We start from the raw sequence: 15,389 nt of genomic DNA on the forward strand, positions 1-15,389 counted from the left end.
TCTCCCTCCCCCTCTCCCACTCCCTCTCCCTCTCTCTCCCTCTCTCTCCCTCCCCGCCTCTTAGGCTATACTTGTACTCACAGGGATCGTCCTGCCTCTGCCTCCTGAGTGCTGGGATTAAAGGCATGTGCCATCATGCCCAGGCACTGTGTTCTCTTATCGAGCGGGATCCACCATGGTGCTTGGTTTGTTTCTGGGTTAAAAAGACCCCTGCTGATCCCACAGCCATTTACTGTAATAATACTCTAGTGTCTTCTGCAAAATGGGCTGATCTCAGGCTGAGGTCAGAAATCCATTCCATTGATTTAATCGCTTCTCTGTGTTTCTCCCTATGAGTAACCAGTGGGGTAGAGAGAACATCCTTGTTATGTGTGTCATGTTACTGTGCTTTCAGTTTAGTTAAAAGGCCTGCTTGAGTGGGCTTTGTGTGAGGAGGTTCAAACTGTGTGATGGTGACTCTTCACTCTCAACCTGGCTGGGTTTGGATCACTGCGAAAGCATACCTCTGGGTGTGTTTGTGAAGATGTTTCCAGAGAAGTTTCACTGATGCCTGAAACCCCATCCTGAATATGGGAGGCACTATTCCACGGGCTGGGGCCCTAGACTGAAAGCAAGCTGAGCATCAGCATTCATCTCTCTCAGCTTCCTCACTGTGGATGTAGTGTGACCAGCTGCCTTATGCCCTTGCCAGCATGCCTTTGCTGCCATGCTGGACTGTGTCCCCTCAAACCGTGAGTCAAAATAACCTCTTCTCCCTAAGTTGTTCCTTGTCAGGTGTTTGATCACAGCAATAACAGCAGCAAAGTAACACAATAGTTCATTCATCAAGTGAATGTACAAAAGTTAAAAAGTAACACATTGCTCTAGGCTTTACCATACCCCCAGTTTGAGCACAGCCTGGGACAGGAGCTGTGGGGTGCAGGTGGTGACCGAAAGACAGCTGTGTGTGGAGATTGCCATCTCATAGCCACATGGGTCATATGCTATAATGCTCAGAAAGAGCTTCCTAGCATAGTAACAGAGGTTCTGACAAGGTGCTGTGTGACTATAGGAAAGGATAGGGAGACGAATTCTGCTTGGAGGGGGTCAAGGTAGGGAAGTGATGGTGTCCAGCTGTGCCTGGGAGGATGGATCCTTACTGGTGTATTTATTGGATCCACACAAGAGGGAGCATTACTGTGGTGAAGCTGGGACCATGATGGCTGTGTTCTTTCCTCTGTCCTTTGTGCCTCTGGTACTTGGGACATGGATGGATGGTTGGATGGATAGATGGATGGATGAATGGGTGGATGGATGAATTGAAGGAGTAGACAGATGAATCCACAGATTAACTTCAGGTCAGCTTCTAGCTGAGGGAATGGCTTGTATGGTTAAAGAGTGACAGGGAGCAGTTGATATTGGTTAAATGGTAGCTGGTTCGACTCAAGTGCGAATGTTTGAGAGAGGATGGCAGTGGAACAAATTGGATAAAGGGCTTAGAGGATGAAGGAATGAGAACTTAGGTTTTCCTTCCAACATAGTGTGTGCTTAGCAGTAGGCACTGCTGTGGGTAGGTCTTAGCAGTGAGCATGAAGAATTCTAAGTTAAAAATAATAGTGTTTGTGGACTCATAATAATGATACGTGTTTATGGGGTACAGCATTGTGCTCGTAGCATATAATGATCACATCACAGTGATTGGTTCATTCATCACTCCAAACATGCATTGTATTGGGAACCTTCAAAGTACTCTGTACACATTGTTTTGAAATACTCTTACTGGTTGTCAACCACGATCACCCTACTGTGCTGTATAGCATTAGAAGTTGTCCCTACTATCTAACTGCACCCCTGTATCCTTAGACACCATCCCTCTCCATAATTCTAAGACTTGAGAGTAGAATTCAAGCTGGAAAAGACCCCTGATGTGGCCTTAACTGCTTTGCAGGCTGTAGACGAATGACGGAATGCCAGAGATAGGCCTCAGATTCAGCTCCCTACCAGCAAGGCCGCTGCCAGGGCTGCATTCTCACTCCTCCGTCTTCCTCTCTCTAGACGTGTGCAACAGTACCAACCTTCCAGAAGTTGAGATCATTAGCCTGCTGGAGGAGCAGCTGCCCCATTACAAGTTAAGAGCCGACACCATCTACGGCTACGATCATGATGACTGGCTGCACACGCCTCTCATTTCTCCAGATGCCAACATCGACCTCACAACCGAGCAAATTGAAGAGACACTGAAATACTTCCGTAAGTAGCTGCCCCTCCTGCAGGATGGGTAGTGTGTGGCCCCAGGTCAGGTCTGCTGTGGGTTATTGTGTCCTGTGCTTGCAATCTGTGGAAGGGTGGCCAAAGAGATGTGGCTGTAGGGGTCAGCCACATAAAAGGGTCTTGTTGGTCTGAATGAGTAGTGGGGACCAAGTGTTTTCATTTGAACCACACAGAACTCCAACGTGTTCTTTGTAAACTCTTCTTTATGCATTCGTACTGGGAGTGAGTCCATTTGTATTTAAAGTCAGAGGTCACAAGGACAGCTAGACAGCCCTCTTATGTGACCTAGACATAGCAAGTGTGTACTAAGGTTGACAACTAGGTGAAAGCTCACTGAGCTGGTATTTGAGGAGTCACAGCACTACCGCTGCCCCAAGTTACACTGGGCAGCAGGGCTGCTACCTGATAGGGTGAGCCCTGCACTAGGGGAGGCGTGTGTGTGTGTGTGTGTGTGTGTGTGTGTGTGTGTGTGACAGAGACAGAGACAGAGAGACAGACCAGGGCATGACACTTGGTACTGCCCATAAATGATAGTGATTTTAGAAGTTAATATTTAATGTTACTGATGTTTATTCCAATAAGAAATGTCTTTTCATTCCTTCTTTTCTTTCTTCCTCCTTCCCCTCCCCCTTTTCTTTCTCCTCCCCATTCCTCCCTTTACTTTCTTCTCCCTCTCCCTCCTCCTTCCCCTCCTGCTTGCCCTTCATTTCTTTCTCTTCTCTTTCCTCTCTCTCTCCTCTTTCTCTGCCCCCGCACCTTCTCCTCCCCCTCCACCCCTGTTCTTTCAGTGCTGAGGTTTAAAACAAGGGCCTTGTATGTGCTAGGCAAATGCTATACCACTTAGCTAGACCCCCAGCCTTCTTAAGGGGTGCCTTTAAAATATTTTATTTATTTTTATTTTATGTATATGAGTGGTAATGCTTGTGTGTATGTACACCTGTGTCGTGCAGTGCCCATGGAGGTCAAAAGATGGCGTCGGATCCCCTGGAACTGGAGTTAGGGACTGTTAGCAGCCTCCATATGGGTTCTGGGAACCAAACTAGGGTCCTCTGCAAGAGCAGCTGGTGCTCTTAACCACTGAGTCATCATCTCTCCAGCCCCAAGGGGTACCTTTTAAAAGCAATTCTACTCTTTTTGTTTGCTTTAATAACTTTTTTTGAGACGGGGTCTCTCAATGTAGCTGAAACGAGCTTGAAATTACCTATATAGTCCAGGATGGCCTCAAACTCACAGTGATCTTCCTGCCTTGGCCTCTCAAGCGCTGGGATTATGGAGGCGTGCCATGCCAGGCAACAAAGTTGCTTTATTCCCCCACTCCTGAGGTATTGATGATCAAATCCAGGGTCTCCCACATGTTAGGCAAATGCATTACCACTAAGCCAGCCTCCCTCCAGCCCTGCAGTTCCACTCTTGAGAAATTCATGTATTCTTTCTTGTTCGTGTATTTGTGTGAACCTTGTTTGCAATAGTCCAGCTTCTCATAGAGATAACTTGATTGAAAAGCAGCAGCTTAGAGTATGTGGCTCTGAACTTTCTGCAATTATTTTTTCATAGTACAGACCAGTCTTTCCAATTTCCTTGAATTTGTGAGATCGTAATAAGCAAGTTGGAACTAGGGCTCCTGCTTTAGGGTGTATCTAGGGTTATTCCCAGGTTTTCCATGTTAGATACTAATAGGAAAGAAATTTGTTTAAATTGACGTGTGTGTTTACACTTGATGCAGGCCACATAGTGTCTATGTGTACGTGGCAGATAACCAGTGCCAATGAGGATGAAAATAATAGTCCCAGGCCGAGAGTGTCTGCTGCATCTCGGAGTGTGTCAGAAGCTCTCTGTGAGTCACTTTTGTTGACTCAGGGCATGTCTACCAGCAAAGAGGTGCGGGGCTTTGTGCAAAAAGCCAAGTCCCCTCTTACATAGGTTTCATACTTGCCTTCATTGTAGAAGTCCATGGTAGAATTCACAATAGAAGTTTCAGAAAGTCTGTCATGTGGTGTGCTCTTCTGTAGGACTCTACACTCCTACACTGTGGTTCTGTAGTGCCCTCAGCTGCTGTTCCTGCTAGTGGAGGCTCCTGGGTCCCTTCCCATGAACACTGACCATTAATGTGCATGGTCTACTTGGAGCAACACCACCCTCTTTTCAAGGAATATTCACAGAACTGTCTCACTCCATCCCTATAAAACATGTAGGTGGGCAGGGCTGGTCTGATAGCAGAGGAAGGCAGAAATGTAGAGGACTTTGTTTTATCCCCAGCTCTGATGCAGTTTCTAAAGTCTGTTTATCAGTAGATTTAAATGGAGACTGTGTCTTGTTTGTTTTTAGATATTTTGTAAGAGCACCATAAAAAAACATCCTGGTAGAATCTCCAGTGGATTCCACAATCTATAATAAAGTTGGAGAGACTGATGAGAACATGGCAGATTCTGACAGTGTGTGCAGCTAGGTGCATCCAGGTCTTCTTGATTGTATTTTCTTTTGTGGATCCTGTGCTCCTGTGCTTAGAGCTAAGTGACTGTCTGGAATAGTTGGGGCTGGAGAGATAACTCATCAGTTAAGAGCCTATACTGCTCTTACAGAGAACCCAAGTTTGGTTCCCAGCACCCACACTGAGTGACTCACAACCACCACCTGTAAGGCAGGTATAACTCCAGGTTATCTGACACTCTCTTCTGAACTCTGCAGGTACCTGCACACACACACATACACATACTTACACGTATACCCACACACATACACATAATTAAACATAAAATAAATATTAAAAAAAGTCTGTTATTTGAACAACCCAGCATTATCTCTGAAATACAGGACCCTAGCAGGACTTTTAAACTAAAGTCCTGGGACCCCCAAATGTCTGTAGAGAAAATTTAGGGATTCTGTAAATTATAAAGGAAGACTGACATTGTTATTTTCATTAACTTCCTACTGAAATGTAATCTTGTTCCCCATTATCAGCTCAGAGTACAAAGCAGGGTGCACCCTGCAGGACCCGTAACTTTGCCTCCATGCCATGCAACAGCAGTGGATTCTGTTCCTCACTGCATACAGATGGCACATGTTGCTCAATGCACCTGTAAGAGCTTGCTGTTTACTACATTCCTAAGGCAGCTCTTACATCATATCACGGCTTTGCTTTCCCTTCATGTCACACTTTTCTTGGGTTCTAGTGATCACACAGAAAGGTGTTTCTATTTGCTGACCTTTGTGTTCTGTTTTATATCCTCAGATCTTTCCTCTGGGGAGGGCTCTGTGAGTACTGCCAGGTAGGTAGAGTGGTGGGTGGAGGGCTCAGGTTAGGGACTCTGCTTGGTGCTTAGTATCCTTTGTGTGTGTGTGTGTGTGTGTGTGCATATATGTGTGTACATGCATGCATTAAGGCCAGAGGTTGATGTCTAGTGTCTTCCTTTATGGCTCTCTACCATATTTCTGGAGACAGGGTCTCTCACTGAACTTACAGCTCACTGATTCAGCTAGGCTGGCTGGTCAGCAAGCTCTGGGGATCTTCCCTTTCCCAGCGCTGGGATTACAGGCACAAGCCTCTATGCCTCAGTTTTTACATGGGTGCTAGGATTGAACTCAGACCCTTGTGTTTGCACAGTAGACACTTTATCAAGACTGAGCCAGCTCTGTTTGTGTTTTGTGTTTTTGTTTACATATGTAACCCAGGTGATGTGTGACTCAGCACTGAGTCATCCCAGTGTCTAGTCACTTGTGAGTTCCCTTTTAGAGCCTCTGTCAGCATTTTATAGGGTGTGGGCCTCTGTTGTAGGTAGAGTTGGGGGTACAGGGCTCCTCCTGATGAGAACCCAGGAAAAGGGCATATACACATACCTCACTGCACAATCAGAGTAGACAGTCTGCTGTCATATTTAGAGATCAGATATACGACTCTGCTCCCATCCTGGGTGGAGAAGCCAGGCTGCTTTTGAATCCGGTTCTCACCTGCTTGACCCATAGGAGAGAGAAACTTTGGGTTTCTGTCTTTCTGCAGGGGTAAAATGATCTTTTCTGAGACGTTTCAGCACTTCCCCAGCTAGGAGAACTTTTTAATTAAAAAAAATTTTTATTGAGTTTTTAAAATTTCATACATTTTCCACTCAAATCCAGACCCCCCTCCCCCATCCATGCCTTCCCCCTCATCCCCCCACTGAACCCCATGCACTCTGTCATACATGCTAAGTCCTATTCATTCAGGTGTTTGTACCTGAGTGTCCTTCAGTGTAAATGCATCCACTGGAGTCTAGTCAGACCATCCAGTGGTCGTATGTAAGTCATACTCTCCCTTACTCAGTCTCAGTCTAGCGCTGGCCCACAACCTATTTCTCACCTCCCCTTTGGGCCCTTGTTTAATTGAGCTGACTTGGGTCATGCACTGAATGCCACCACTGCCACAGGCTCACATGAGCAAGACTCTAGTGGCCTGGAAGCCTCCACCTGCTAGGAGGGTTTTTAATTCTAGATGAGTCTAAAAAATATAGAAAATAAAAGTAGTCTACAGTGCAAGTGTTCACACAAGTATGGGGTATTTGAGATCAAAAGGCTGAACAGGACTTAAAAGTGGTCCACACCTAGTACTTCCTGTGTGCCAGTCCTACTTTCCATACTTCACACTTGTCCCCCTTCACCCTTACAGTGGTCTCTGAGCTGATTACCGTGGGACTCAGAGAAGTTAGGAAACTTCTGCAAAGTCACACAGCTAGCAAAGAGGGATGTTGATATTCAAACATTGTCTGGTCTGACTCCACATCCTTAACCATTCTCTCTCAGAGTAGCTGAACGCACATGCGCGCACACATACACACACACACACACACACACACACACACACACACACACATAACAATAACAACAACAAAACAATTTCCCAGATCTCAGTGTTAGGATATGTTAAAGACTTACTTATTTATAAGCTATATGTCTAACATACACAAAGTGATTTTTCATGACTCAGGGTCACATAAGATGTGGTACATAGTCCTACACTGCCTCATTTCACCGTTCCTGGCATCTCCACCTGCCTCCTGTGTTCTGATCCTGTGTCAAGGTGCCCATGTGTGCTGTAGGATACCACTTAGCAGATACCAGGTGGGAAAGTTGCTATGTAGAGAAGGTTGTTCAGTAGCTATGGCTTCCTTTGGTCTTCTTTTTCCGGGTCTCTTCTTATGTAACTTTTGGTTAATAAGCATTGATCCAAGAAGGAACTCTGTGTGTGTGTGTCACATGCAAGATCAGCTGACCAGCCCCCCCCCCCTGGTGTGACCTGGAACAGTGTTTTTCTTAAGGAGAAGAGCAGGTTCCTATGCAAACAGGTTTCAGGGGTTTGTTCCAGTGTTTGCTTTTACTGTGAAGTGCTGTTAACAGATTGGCCAGTGAGTGTGTACAGAGTGGCTGGCAGGCACCTGTAATCCCTCCAGGACTGGAGGCCGGCTGAGGCTTTCTCAGGATGAAAACATCTCCTGCTGTGTTGATCTTCCTCCATGACCTAGGCCAGGGACTTTGCAAAGGGTGGGACCCGTGGATGCGGAAAGCTCCTGAGGCCATGATGACATGCTTTCCTAAGTCTCTGGCCTTCCTGTCAGGGAGGAGAGAGGAGAGACTGAGAAGTGTCTCTTAAGCCAGCTGCCTTTGCCATTTTAATTTTCCCTTTACTTTGGGTGGGTGTATATGTGCATGTGTGCCTGTGCCCAGCACCCATGTGGAGGTCATAGAACAACCTCAGGTGCCTTCTCTCTGTGGTTTGAAACAGGGTCTCTCATTGGCCTAGAACTTCACCTTGTAGGTCCTGGACCTGCCCATCTCCTCCTACCACCTTGCCATCCCTAGGATTATGGGCATGCACCACTGTGTCATGGTTTTTACATGGGTGCTGGGTATCAAACCTCTCTCTTCCCGCTTGCAAGGCAAGCCCTTTACAACCAAGCTATCTCTCCAGCACTTCCATTTTAATTGACAAAAATTTAAATAAGAATTACAGACCACTGCCAGGTGTGGTGGTGCACACCTTTAATCCCAGCACTTGGGAGGCAGAGGCAGGTGGATCTCTGTGAGTTTGAGGCCATACTGATCTACATAGCGAATTTCAGGCCAGCTGGAGCTACAGGGAGACCCTGTCTCAAAAAGACCAAAAAGGAAAAAAAAAAAAATACAGACCACTAATCTAGTCCAACATAATAGTGCATGGGGTAGGGGAGAGCAGAGCCTGAGCACCTCCCCCCCCATGTGTAATCTTGCAGAGCTCCTGGAGTATGGGGGTGGGGCCAGGAGTCTTGTGCTGGGCTTCCAACACCTCAGCCCAGCATCTGGACTGTGCCTATGGGGTGGAGCCTGCAGGTGGAGCCTACTGCAGTTCATCCATTGTGTCCCCATGGTCACAAGCACCTGAGTGTGCACACGGATGTGTGTGAGGAGACTGAGGTTGCAGCTTACGTGTGGGTCTTGGCGCAGGCATGGAATCTGCCCCCTGGTCCTGCAGGAGGACAGAGTAGCTCGCAGGGATTCTTACGATTATTACGAGACAAAGCCTTGGTGTGTAGCCCAGGCTGTCCTTGAATTTGTGGTCCTCCTTCCTCAGCTTCTGAAGTGCTGGGATTATAGGCATGCACAGCCACACCTGACTAGCACAGGGATTTAATCGGACTCCCCTGACTCCACACTACTGTACCTGAGTTTTCCACCTGCCCTCCTCCTGCCTGCCCCTGGAGCAGGGTGACACACTGACCAGCCTTCTGGCCACTTGTGTGACTCCAAGGGCCTCACTTGCTCCCAGGTTGCCCTCTGGTCTCTTTAGCCAGTCTCTTGAGCCTCCTGCCCATTTCTCCTCTTCCTCTGCTTCCCTGTACCTGCAGGACCTTCAGCTGTCTCTGTGTTCTGCCAGCTGGCAACATCCTTGGAATTAGCCCCTCCCATCCACCGGGCACTATGAGGCACTGCTTGAAATGTTGATCACCTGGGATGAATCTCAAGTCCTCTCCCCAGGACTGTGAGCACTGGCCAAATGCTAGAGACTGTGGCGACTGCCTTGTGATGTTAGGCATGGGCATCCTGCATCCTCTGATCTAAGTGGATATTCTCTGTGTGCATCTTTGTCTTCATAAATGTGGCACTATGGATTTCATTCGCTTTGTTTTATTGTTGTTTGGGGTGTGTGTGTGTGTGTGTGTGTGTGTGTGTGTGTATATGTTTTAGTCAGGGTCTCCCTGTAGTCCAGGTGGCTTGGACCTCTTTATATAGACCAGGTGGCCTCCATCTCACAGAGATCCACCTGACTCTGCTGGGATTAAAGGTGTGTGCCACCACATCTGTCCTGTGGACTCCAAACCCCTACTCTGAGCCCGATGCCACCACCGCTCACTGCCACCCATCCCCCAGGCCATCCTCTTGACCTTGCTCTTGCTGTTTCCCCCTCACGTCTCTGCTGTAATATTGGGCTATGCTGCTCCTTTGTGAACCATTATTCTTTGGGTAAAATGTGGGTCTTCAAAGACTCTGAGTGCTGACTCCACCAGCCCCCTCTACCCTCCCTTTGCCCCACGATAGCTGCAGGGTGCCTCGGCTCTCAAACACCCTGCAGTTGCCCAGACATAGTCTGGCTGCCCCGTCACCCTTACACCTTGCTTTTTTCTTCTCTGGTTCTCACCAGGAGGTCTTCACAGATTGCCCTCTTGTGTCCCCCACTCCCGTGGCCTTGCCTTTGTCCTGCTGTGGCAGCTCTCCTCCCTCTGCAGATATTTGCTTAATAGTGAAAACCAAAAGGGATACTGCAGCCTCAGGTCCCTGGAGAGCTTGAGCTTGCCAGGCTTGTGCTCTGAGGGGCTGCGCCTTGCGAACACCCTACAACACGTGGCAGTAAGGCAGAAGTACCAGTCTCTTTCCTTTAAGTGACCTTTTCAATTATGGTAATCTTTATCCAAATCCAATTGGACGTTTGTGTCTTGTCTGTCCTGAAACAGGTTCTCAAGTAGCCCTGGCTGGAATTTACTACATACCTGAGGCTGGCCTTGAACTTCTGATCCTCTTACCTATTCCTCTTGAATGAAGGGCTTGCCTGTACCACCAGGCTCAGCTTAGTTGACTAATCAGTTTTTGAGTATTTTAAGATCTAAAGCAGTATTGAGAAATGATTGGTCATGGAGAGACACCTGGGGAGATGGCTCAGTCAAAAGGCACTTGCCTAGCAAGGATAAGGATCCAAGTTCACATCCTCAGCAGCCACACAAAAAGTCGGTGCTTGGTGCACACTTATAATCCCAGTTATGGTGAGGTAGGAGGTGAAGAGAGGCAGATCCTTGGAAGCTCATGAGCCAGTTAGTCTGGCCTACATTGTGGTGAGTTTCCAGACCAATGAGAGACCACCTTCTGCCCTCTACACTTGGGTCATTCATCACACATGCACCCATATGAAACACATACATGAAGAAATATGTTTTTATACTATTAATTAAATAATTATTATATAATTACATACGGAATTAGCTCTGGAGGTTTGGAAGCATGCAAGTAACCATCAATAGGGACAGTGCTCCATTCATAGGAGCCCAGATGTGAGGTGCAGAGACAGTGGGCTGCTGCTGTGTTGCAGGCCATGGGCCTGGGCAGTAGGAACTGTGCCACTTATAGGCTCATGGTGGGAGTACTGAGGACAGTGGCCTCCAGCCTGGGACAGTGTTCTCTCCTGCTGTGTAAGAGTTTTACTTTGACTTGCTTACTGCCCAGTCATGCTCATTTTAGTAGCAAGGGCCTTGAAGAAGGCCCCATGAGCATGTCTCTCTAACAGAGGTTGGGGTGCAGCATCTGTGGATGCTGGAATGCACTGGCTGTTCTGTATTTCCAGGTAATTAAAAATTATTTCTTTATTTTTATTTTCTGAATGTTTTACCTGCATGTATATAAATGACCCATGTGTGCAATCCCCATGGGGCCTAGTAGAGGGCATTGGATTTCTTGAAACTGGACTTAGAGACAGTTGTTAGTTGCCATGTGGGTGCTGGGAACCAAACTCAGGTCCTCTGCAAGAGCAGCCAGTGCTCTTAACTGCTGAGCCATCTCTCCAGCCCCATAGGTGGTAGGTATTTTACAAATAATAGTATATCTTTCTGGTCACAAAAATATCCTGATTTTTAAATAAATTGGAAAATAAAAAAAGAGAGACTAACTTAGCAGCCACCATTCTCTTCCTGTGAGATTTTCTAGTTTTTCTTCTCTGCAATAAATGCATAATATATTTGGAAACATGGTTCTTTTTAAATCAATACCCTAAATTATGGTTCTTTTTAAATTAATACCCTAAATTGAACATTTCCTGTCAGTAAAATTCTTGAAGAATACTTTTTATCACTACTTAATATCCCATCATTTCCATCAAACTATTAGTCCCTTACCCTGAATCTAGACTACTTCTAAGCCATCCCCAAATAACACAGGGGCAATCTGGGAAAAGAATTTGCCAACCTGATTTATAATTTACTTTATGGTATACTTAAAGAAGTGGATTGACTGGGCTGGAAGATGCCATTGTGTTCCAGCTCCTTTGAACTGTTTTTTTTTTTTGTTGTTGTTGTTGTTGTTGTTGTTGTTTTTGTCTTTTTAGACAGGGTCTCCCTGTAGCCCCACCTGTCCTAGAACTCACTATGTAGACCAGGCTGGCCTTGAATTCAGAGATCCGCCTGCCTCTGCCTCCCAAGTGCTGGGATTAAAGGCGTGCACCACCACGCCTGGCTGAGCTGTTTTATTACAGACTCTGAGGCTAAAACATTTCTTTAAATGAATGCAATAAACATGGTGTATTCCTTTTAGCTTGTGTGGAGTCATGAAGACTGATGAGTATGTGGCGATGATGGGTGGATAAAGGGTGAAGCACCTTCCCAGAGGAGAGGAGGCTCAGTTGACTCCCTGAGGGCCAGCGAGGTGGATCAGCAGGTCCAGGCACTTGCTGCCAAGCCCGATGACCTGAGGTTGGATTTCCCAGACCCACATGGTGGAAGGAGAGTTGTCCGCTTACCTCTACAAACCATGGGCTGCACATACACATACACATTCACATACATGCCCATTCACATACATGCACATACACATGCACACACTAAATAAAAACGTAATAAAGAAAAATAAACCCCTTGGTGTACCCTGCTGCCCCAAGAGTGTGCCATGGCGATGTGGCTACTTCCCGCATCAGGCTGGGGATTTTCCTCTTCAGAGTCATCTCTAATTTCTGCTGGTGATTTGTCATGTTAACAGAGGGCCTTTTCTGCCATTCGCTCATAGTGAGGACCCAAAAGAGCCCAGGACCTGTGCCTTCTGTTCTGCTCACTGCTGTGAGTGCCTCTTCCCTGGCCCCATGTTCCTTCATGTTAGCTGATGCAGGTGTGTGGGGGTTAAAGGTGGGGGCAGTGTGACCCTGCTGCCGCCTTGTCCCACAGATTACCCACCCACAGTTCTGACACCTCCCCCTAGCTATGGGCCTGGGCACCAGTGCTGGAGAAATGGAGGTGCACATCTAGGAAGGTGGTCAGAAGCAGCTGTGTGCCAGAGTGCCTGGTGGCTCCAGGACCCGAGTGTGGTGTCCAAACCACAGCCCACCCTCAGAGATCCTGGGCCTGTGACAGGATTTCAATTTTTCAAGCAGCTTTCAATTTTTTTTGATCAAACCGGACTCCAGCATTCTCTTTTTCTCCTTAAGAACAAAAGTGCTCGGCAAGCTATTCTGCACAGATTGCTCTCTTGTCGTGTTAATTCAGCGAGCTGAAGACAAAGCTGGACTCAGCTCAGGTGTGAAACTGACTGACTTGACAACTCTGCTTCTGTAGCTGCTTCTCCTGGGGATGGGCTCAGACTACCACCTTTGGGCAGAAGTGGAATCAAGGGCCCTTTGAGTCTGTGGTTTATTTATATTTTGAAGCTATCACATCGCGTTTTGAGCCCTGCTGGCCACAGGCATGAGATTCTTTCCCCCGAGCCCTCCCGGGCTGACAGGTGGTGAACTCAGCCCCGCCCAAGCCTCTTACTGATGCCAGGACAGATTCTCTTCCGTGGCCTTCCAGCAAGTGGGGTTGGTGCTCATGAGAGCCGCCCAGAGTGCCTTACTCCAGGCACTAGGCTCTGCCCCCTCTCTGCTTGAGGTATTTCTATGAAAGGTGGCTTCCACCCCTGCCTTTGGAGGGAAGGAGTCTGTGCCTGGAGTAAGGAGGGACAGCTGACGGCAAGCTGTTCCTTAGCAGCCCGCCTTCTGTCATGGTCCGTGTTGATTGGCAGTGACAACATATTCAGCAGTGAGGATAAGGGTGAGAGTGCCAGGAACAGCACATAGTGGTTGGAAGCCTTCTGGGCAGGCTGTTTCATGTCCTCCCAGGGGGCCCGGGGGCCCCCTCTCCTCCGCCTCAGGCCTCCTGGCCCCTGCCAGGTACAGACACCTGAAAATGGGTAGTGCTTTCTGAGGGGTACTATGTTTTGGGGGTTCTTGGGCTCTGCAATGGAGTTCCCAGTACTTAGGCTTAAGTGTGGTGCTGTGAATATTGTTCATTTCTTGGTGATTCCAAACAGGCTTTCTCTTTTCCCCAGTAATCCTTCTTTTTGTGTATGTGGCTTGTGTGTGTTCACATGTGTGTGTGTGCATGTGTGTGAAAGCCAGAGGACACCCTCAGCTGTTGTTCCTCAGAGTCTGTCCATCTTCTTTTGAGACAGGATCTGTTCTAGTTTGCTCTCTGTTGCTGTGGTAAATATCAGTGTGGGAGGAAAGGGCTTATTTCATCCTATACTTCCAAGTCACAGTCCATCATTGAGGGAAGTCAGGGCAGGATCTGGGCAGGAACTTGGAGGCAGGAACTGAAGCAGAGACCATGGAAGAATGCTGCTTAGTGGCTTGATCCCTAACCTCTCCCTGTGTAACTTTTTTATACAGCCCAGGCTTACCTGCCTAGGGATGGCACTACCCATAGTGGGCTGGACCTTTCCACATCCATCAGCTATCAAGAAAATGCCTCACAGACATGCTCACGGGTCAATCTGATTGAGGCTCCCTCAGATAACTGGGTTGTCAAGGTGACAACGAAAGGTAACTAGGAAAGCATCTCTCACTGACTTGGTACTCACTAAATAGACTAGACTGACTGACCAGGAGCCCCAGGGATCTGCTTGTCTCCATCTGTCAAGCACTGGGATTGCAAGTTCCCACCACCGCTCCTGGATTTTCAAACATGAGTTCTAGGTAGGGATCACTTCAGGTTCTCATGTTTGGACAGCAAGCTTCACCAGACTCTTTCCAGACATTAGAGAAATGTCCATCTCTCAGTAGTTAGATTAGCTTTTTAGTATTGTGAACAAGTGGCCATAGAGGGTGACCTAGAACAACAGTAGACATGTATTCAGCTTCATACCTGCTGGTCAGGATCCTATCCATGGTTCCTGTGTGTGCTTCTTCAGGATGCTCTGAGGGAGTGGTCATGCTCTCCACTGCTCCTCAAGCTCCTGGCCTGGGAGACATCATTATGGTCTTTCCTTTTGTGACTTGCCACTTTCTCTTCTAAGGATACCAACTGTTGGATTTCAGCCTTAATTTAGGATAATGTCACTTTGAACATTTAATTAGACAGGTCTTTCACGTTCATCCTAATGCCATTCTCTGACATGACACATGATTTACATGTTTGCTGTAACATAACCACTGTCCCATCCTCAAGACACACCCACCTGATATATATTTGAAAATACATACAATATTTGTCTGTGTCTTACTGTGAGCGTTAACAGGGTTGTGTTGAGCTTTTACCTCAGGAATTCAGGGCCTGTGTGGAGCAATCTGCTCTCCCTGGGGCCTTCTGGATAGTCCATCATCTTGCAACCCTGAGTCTGACCCTCCTCTCGTCTGGATATAATTTGTGCTAACAATGCTAAATTATTCTGTTCTTGGTACCTGCCCCCTCATCCCACATTCAGTTGGCTTATTCATAGCTGCCCTATTCAGAGACATATTTGTGCAGGGCTTGGAGAAGAACTTGCTGGCAGAAATGGAGCAGTCATCTACACCTACCCAACTTCCCAAGATGAATTAAGAATAGCTCCATGCTTTGTATATTAATTGTCTCTCTTCCTTGCTTGCCTCTTTCTTTGGATATTCACTGTGACATCAAGCCTTTCCAGATTCC

The 15,389-nt window shown here is 47.2% G+C and overlaps 1 protein-coding gene across 7 annotated transcripts in view; it reads left to right on the forward strand.

Annotated features, from left to right (window-relative positions):
• The window catches only part of Trak1 (trafficking kinesin protein 1), a 129,908-nt gene that overhangs the window by 34,972 nt on the left and 79,547 nt on the right, over positions 1-15,389 (forward strand). For all 7 annotated transcript variants that reach the window (XM_029554300.1, XM_029554303.1, XM_029554298.1 and 4 more), the window contains one exon: positions 2,035-2,229. Coding sequence is in view for 5 of the 7 variants with exons in the window: in XM_029554298.1 (XP_029410158.1) it covers positions 2,035-2,229 (195 nt within the window). In the remaining 2 variants the exon portion in view is untranslated. The remainder of the gene's footprint in view (positions 1-2,034; positions 2,230-15,389) is intronic.

The sequence above is a fragment of the Nannospalax galili genome, unplaced genomic scaffold, assembly GCF_000622305.1.
Source record: "Nannospalax galili isolate Female #2095 unplaced genomic scaffold, S.galili_v1.0 scaffold443, whole genome shotgun sequence".
NCBI classification, from domain to species: Eukaryota; Metazoa; Chordata; class Mammalia; order Rodentia; family Spalacidae; genus Nannospalax; species Nannospalax galili.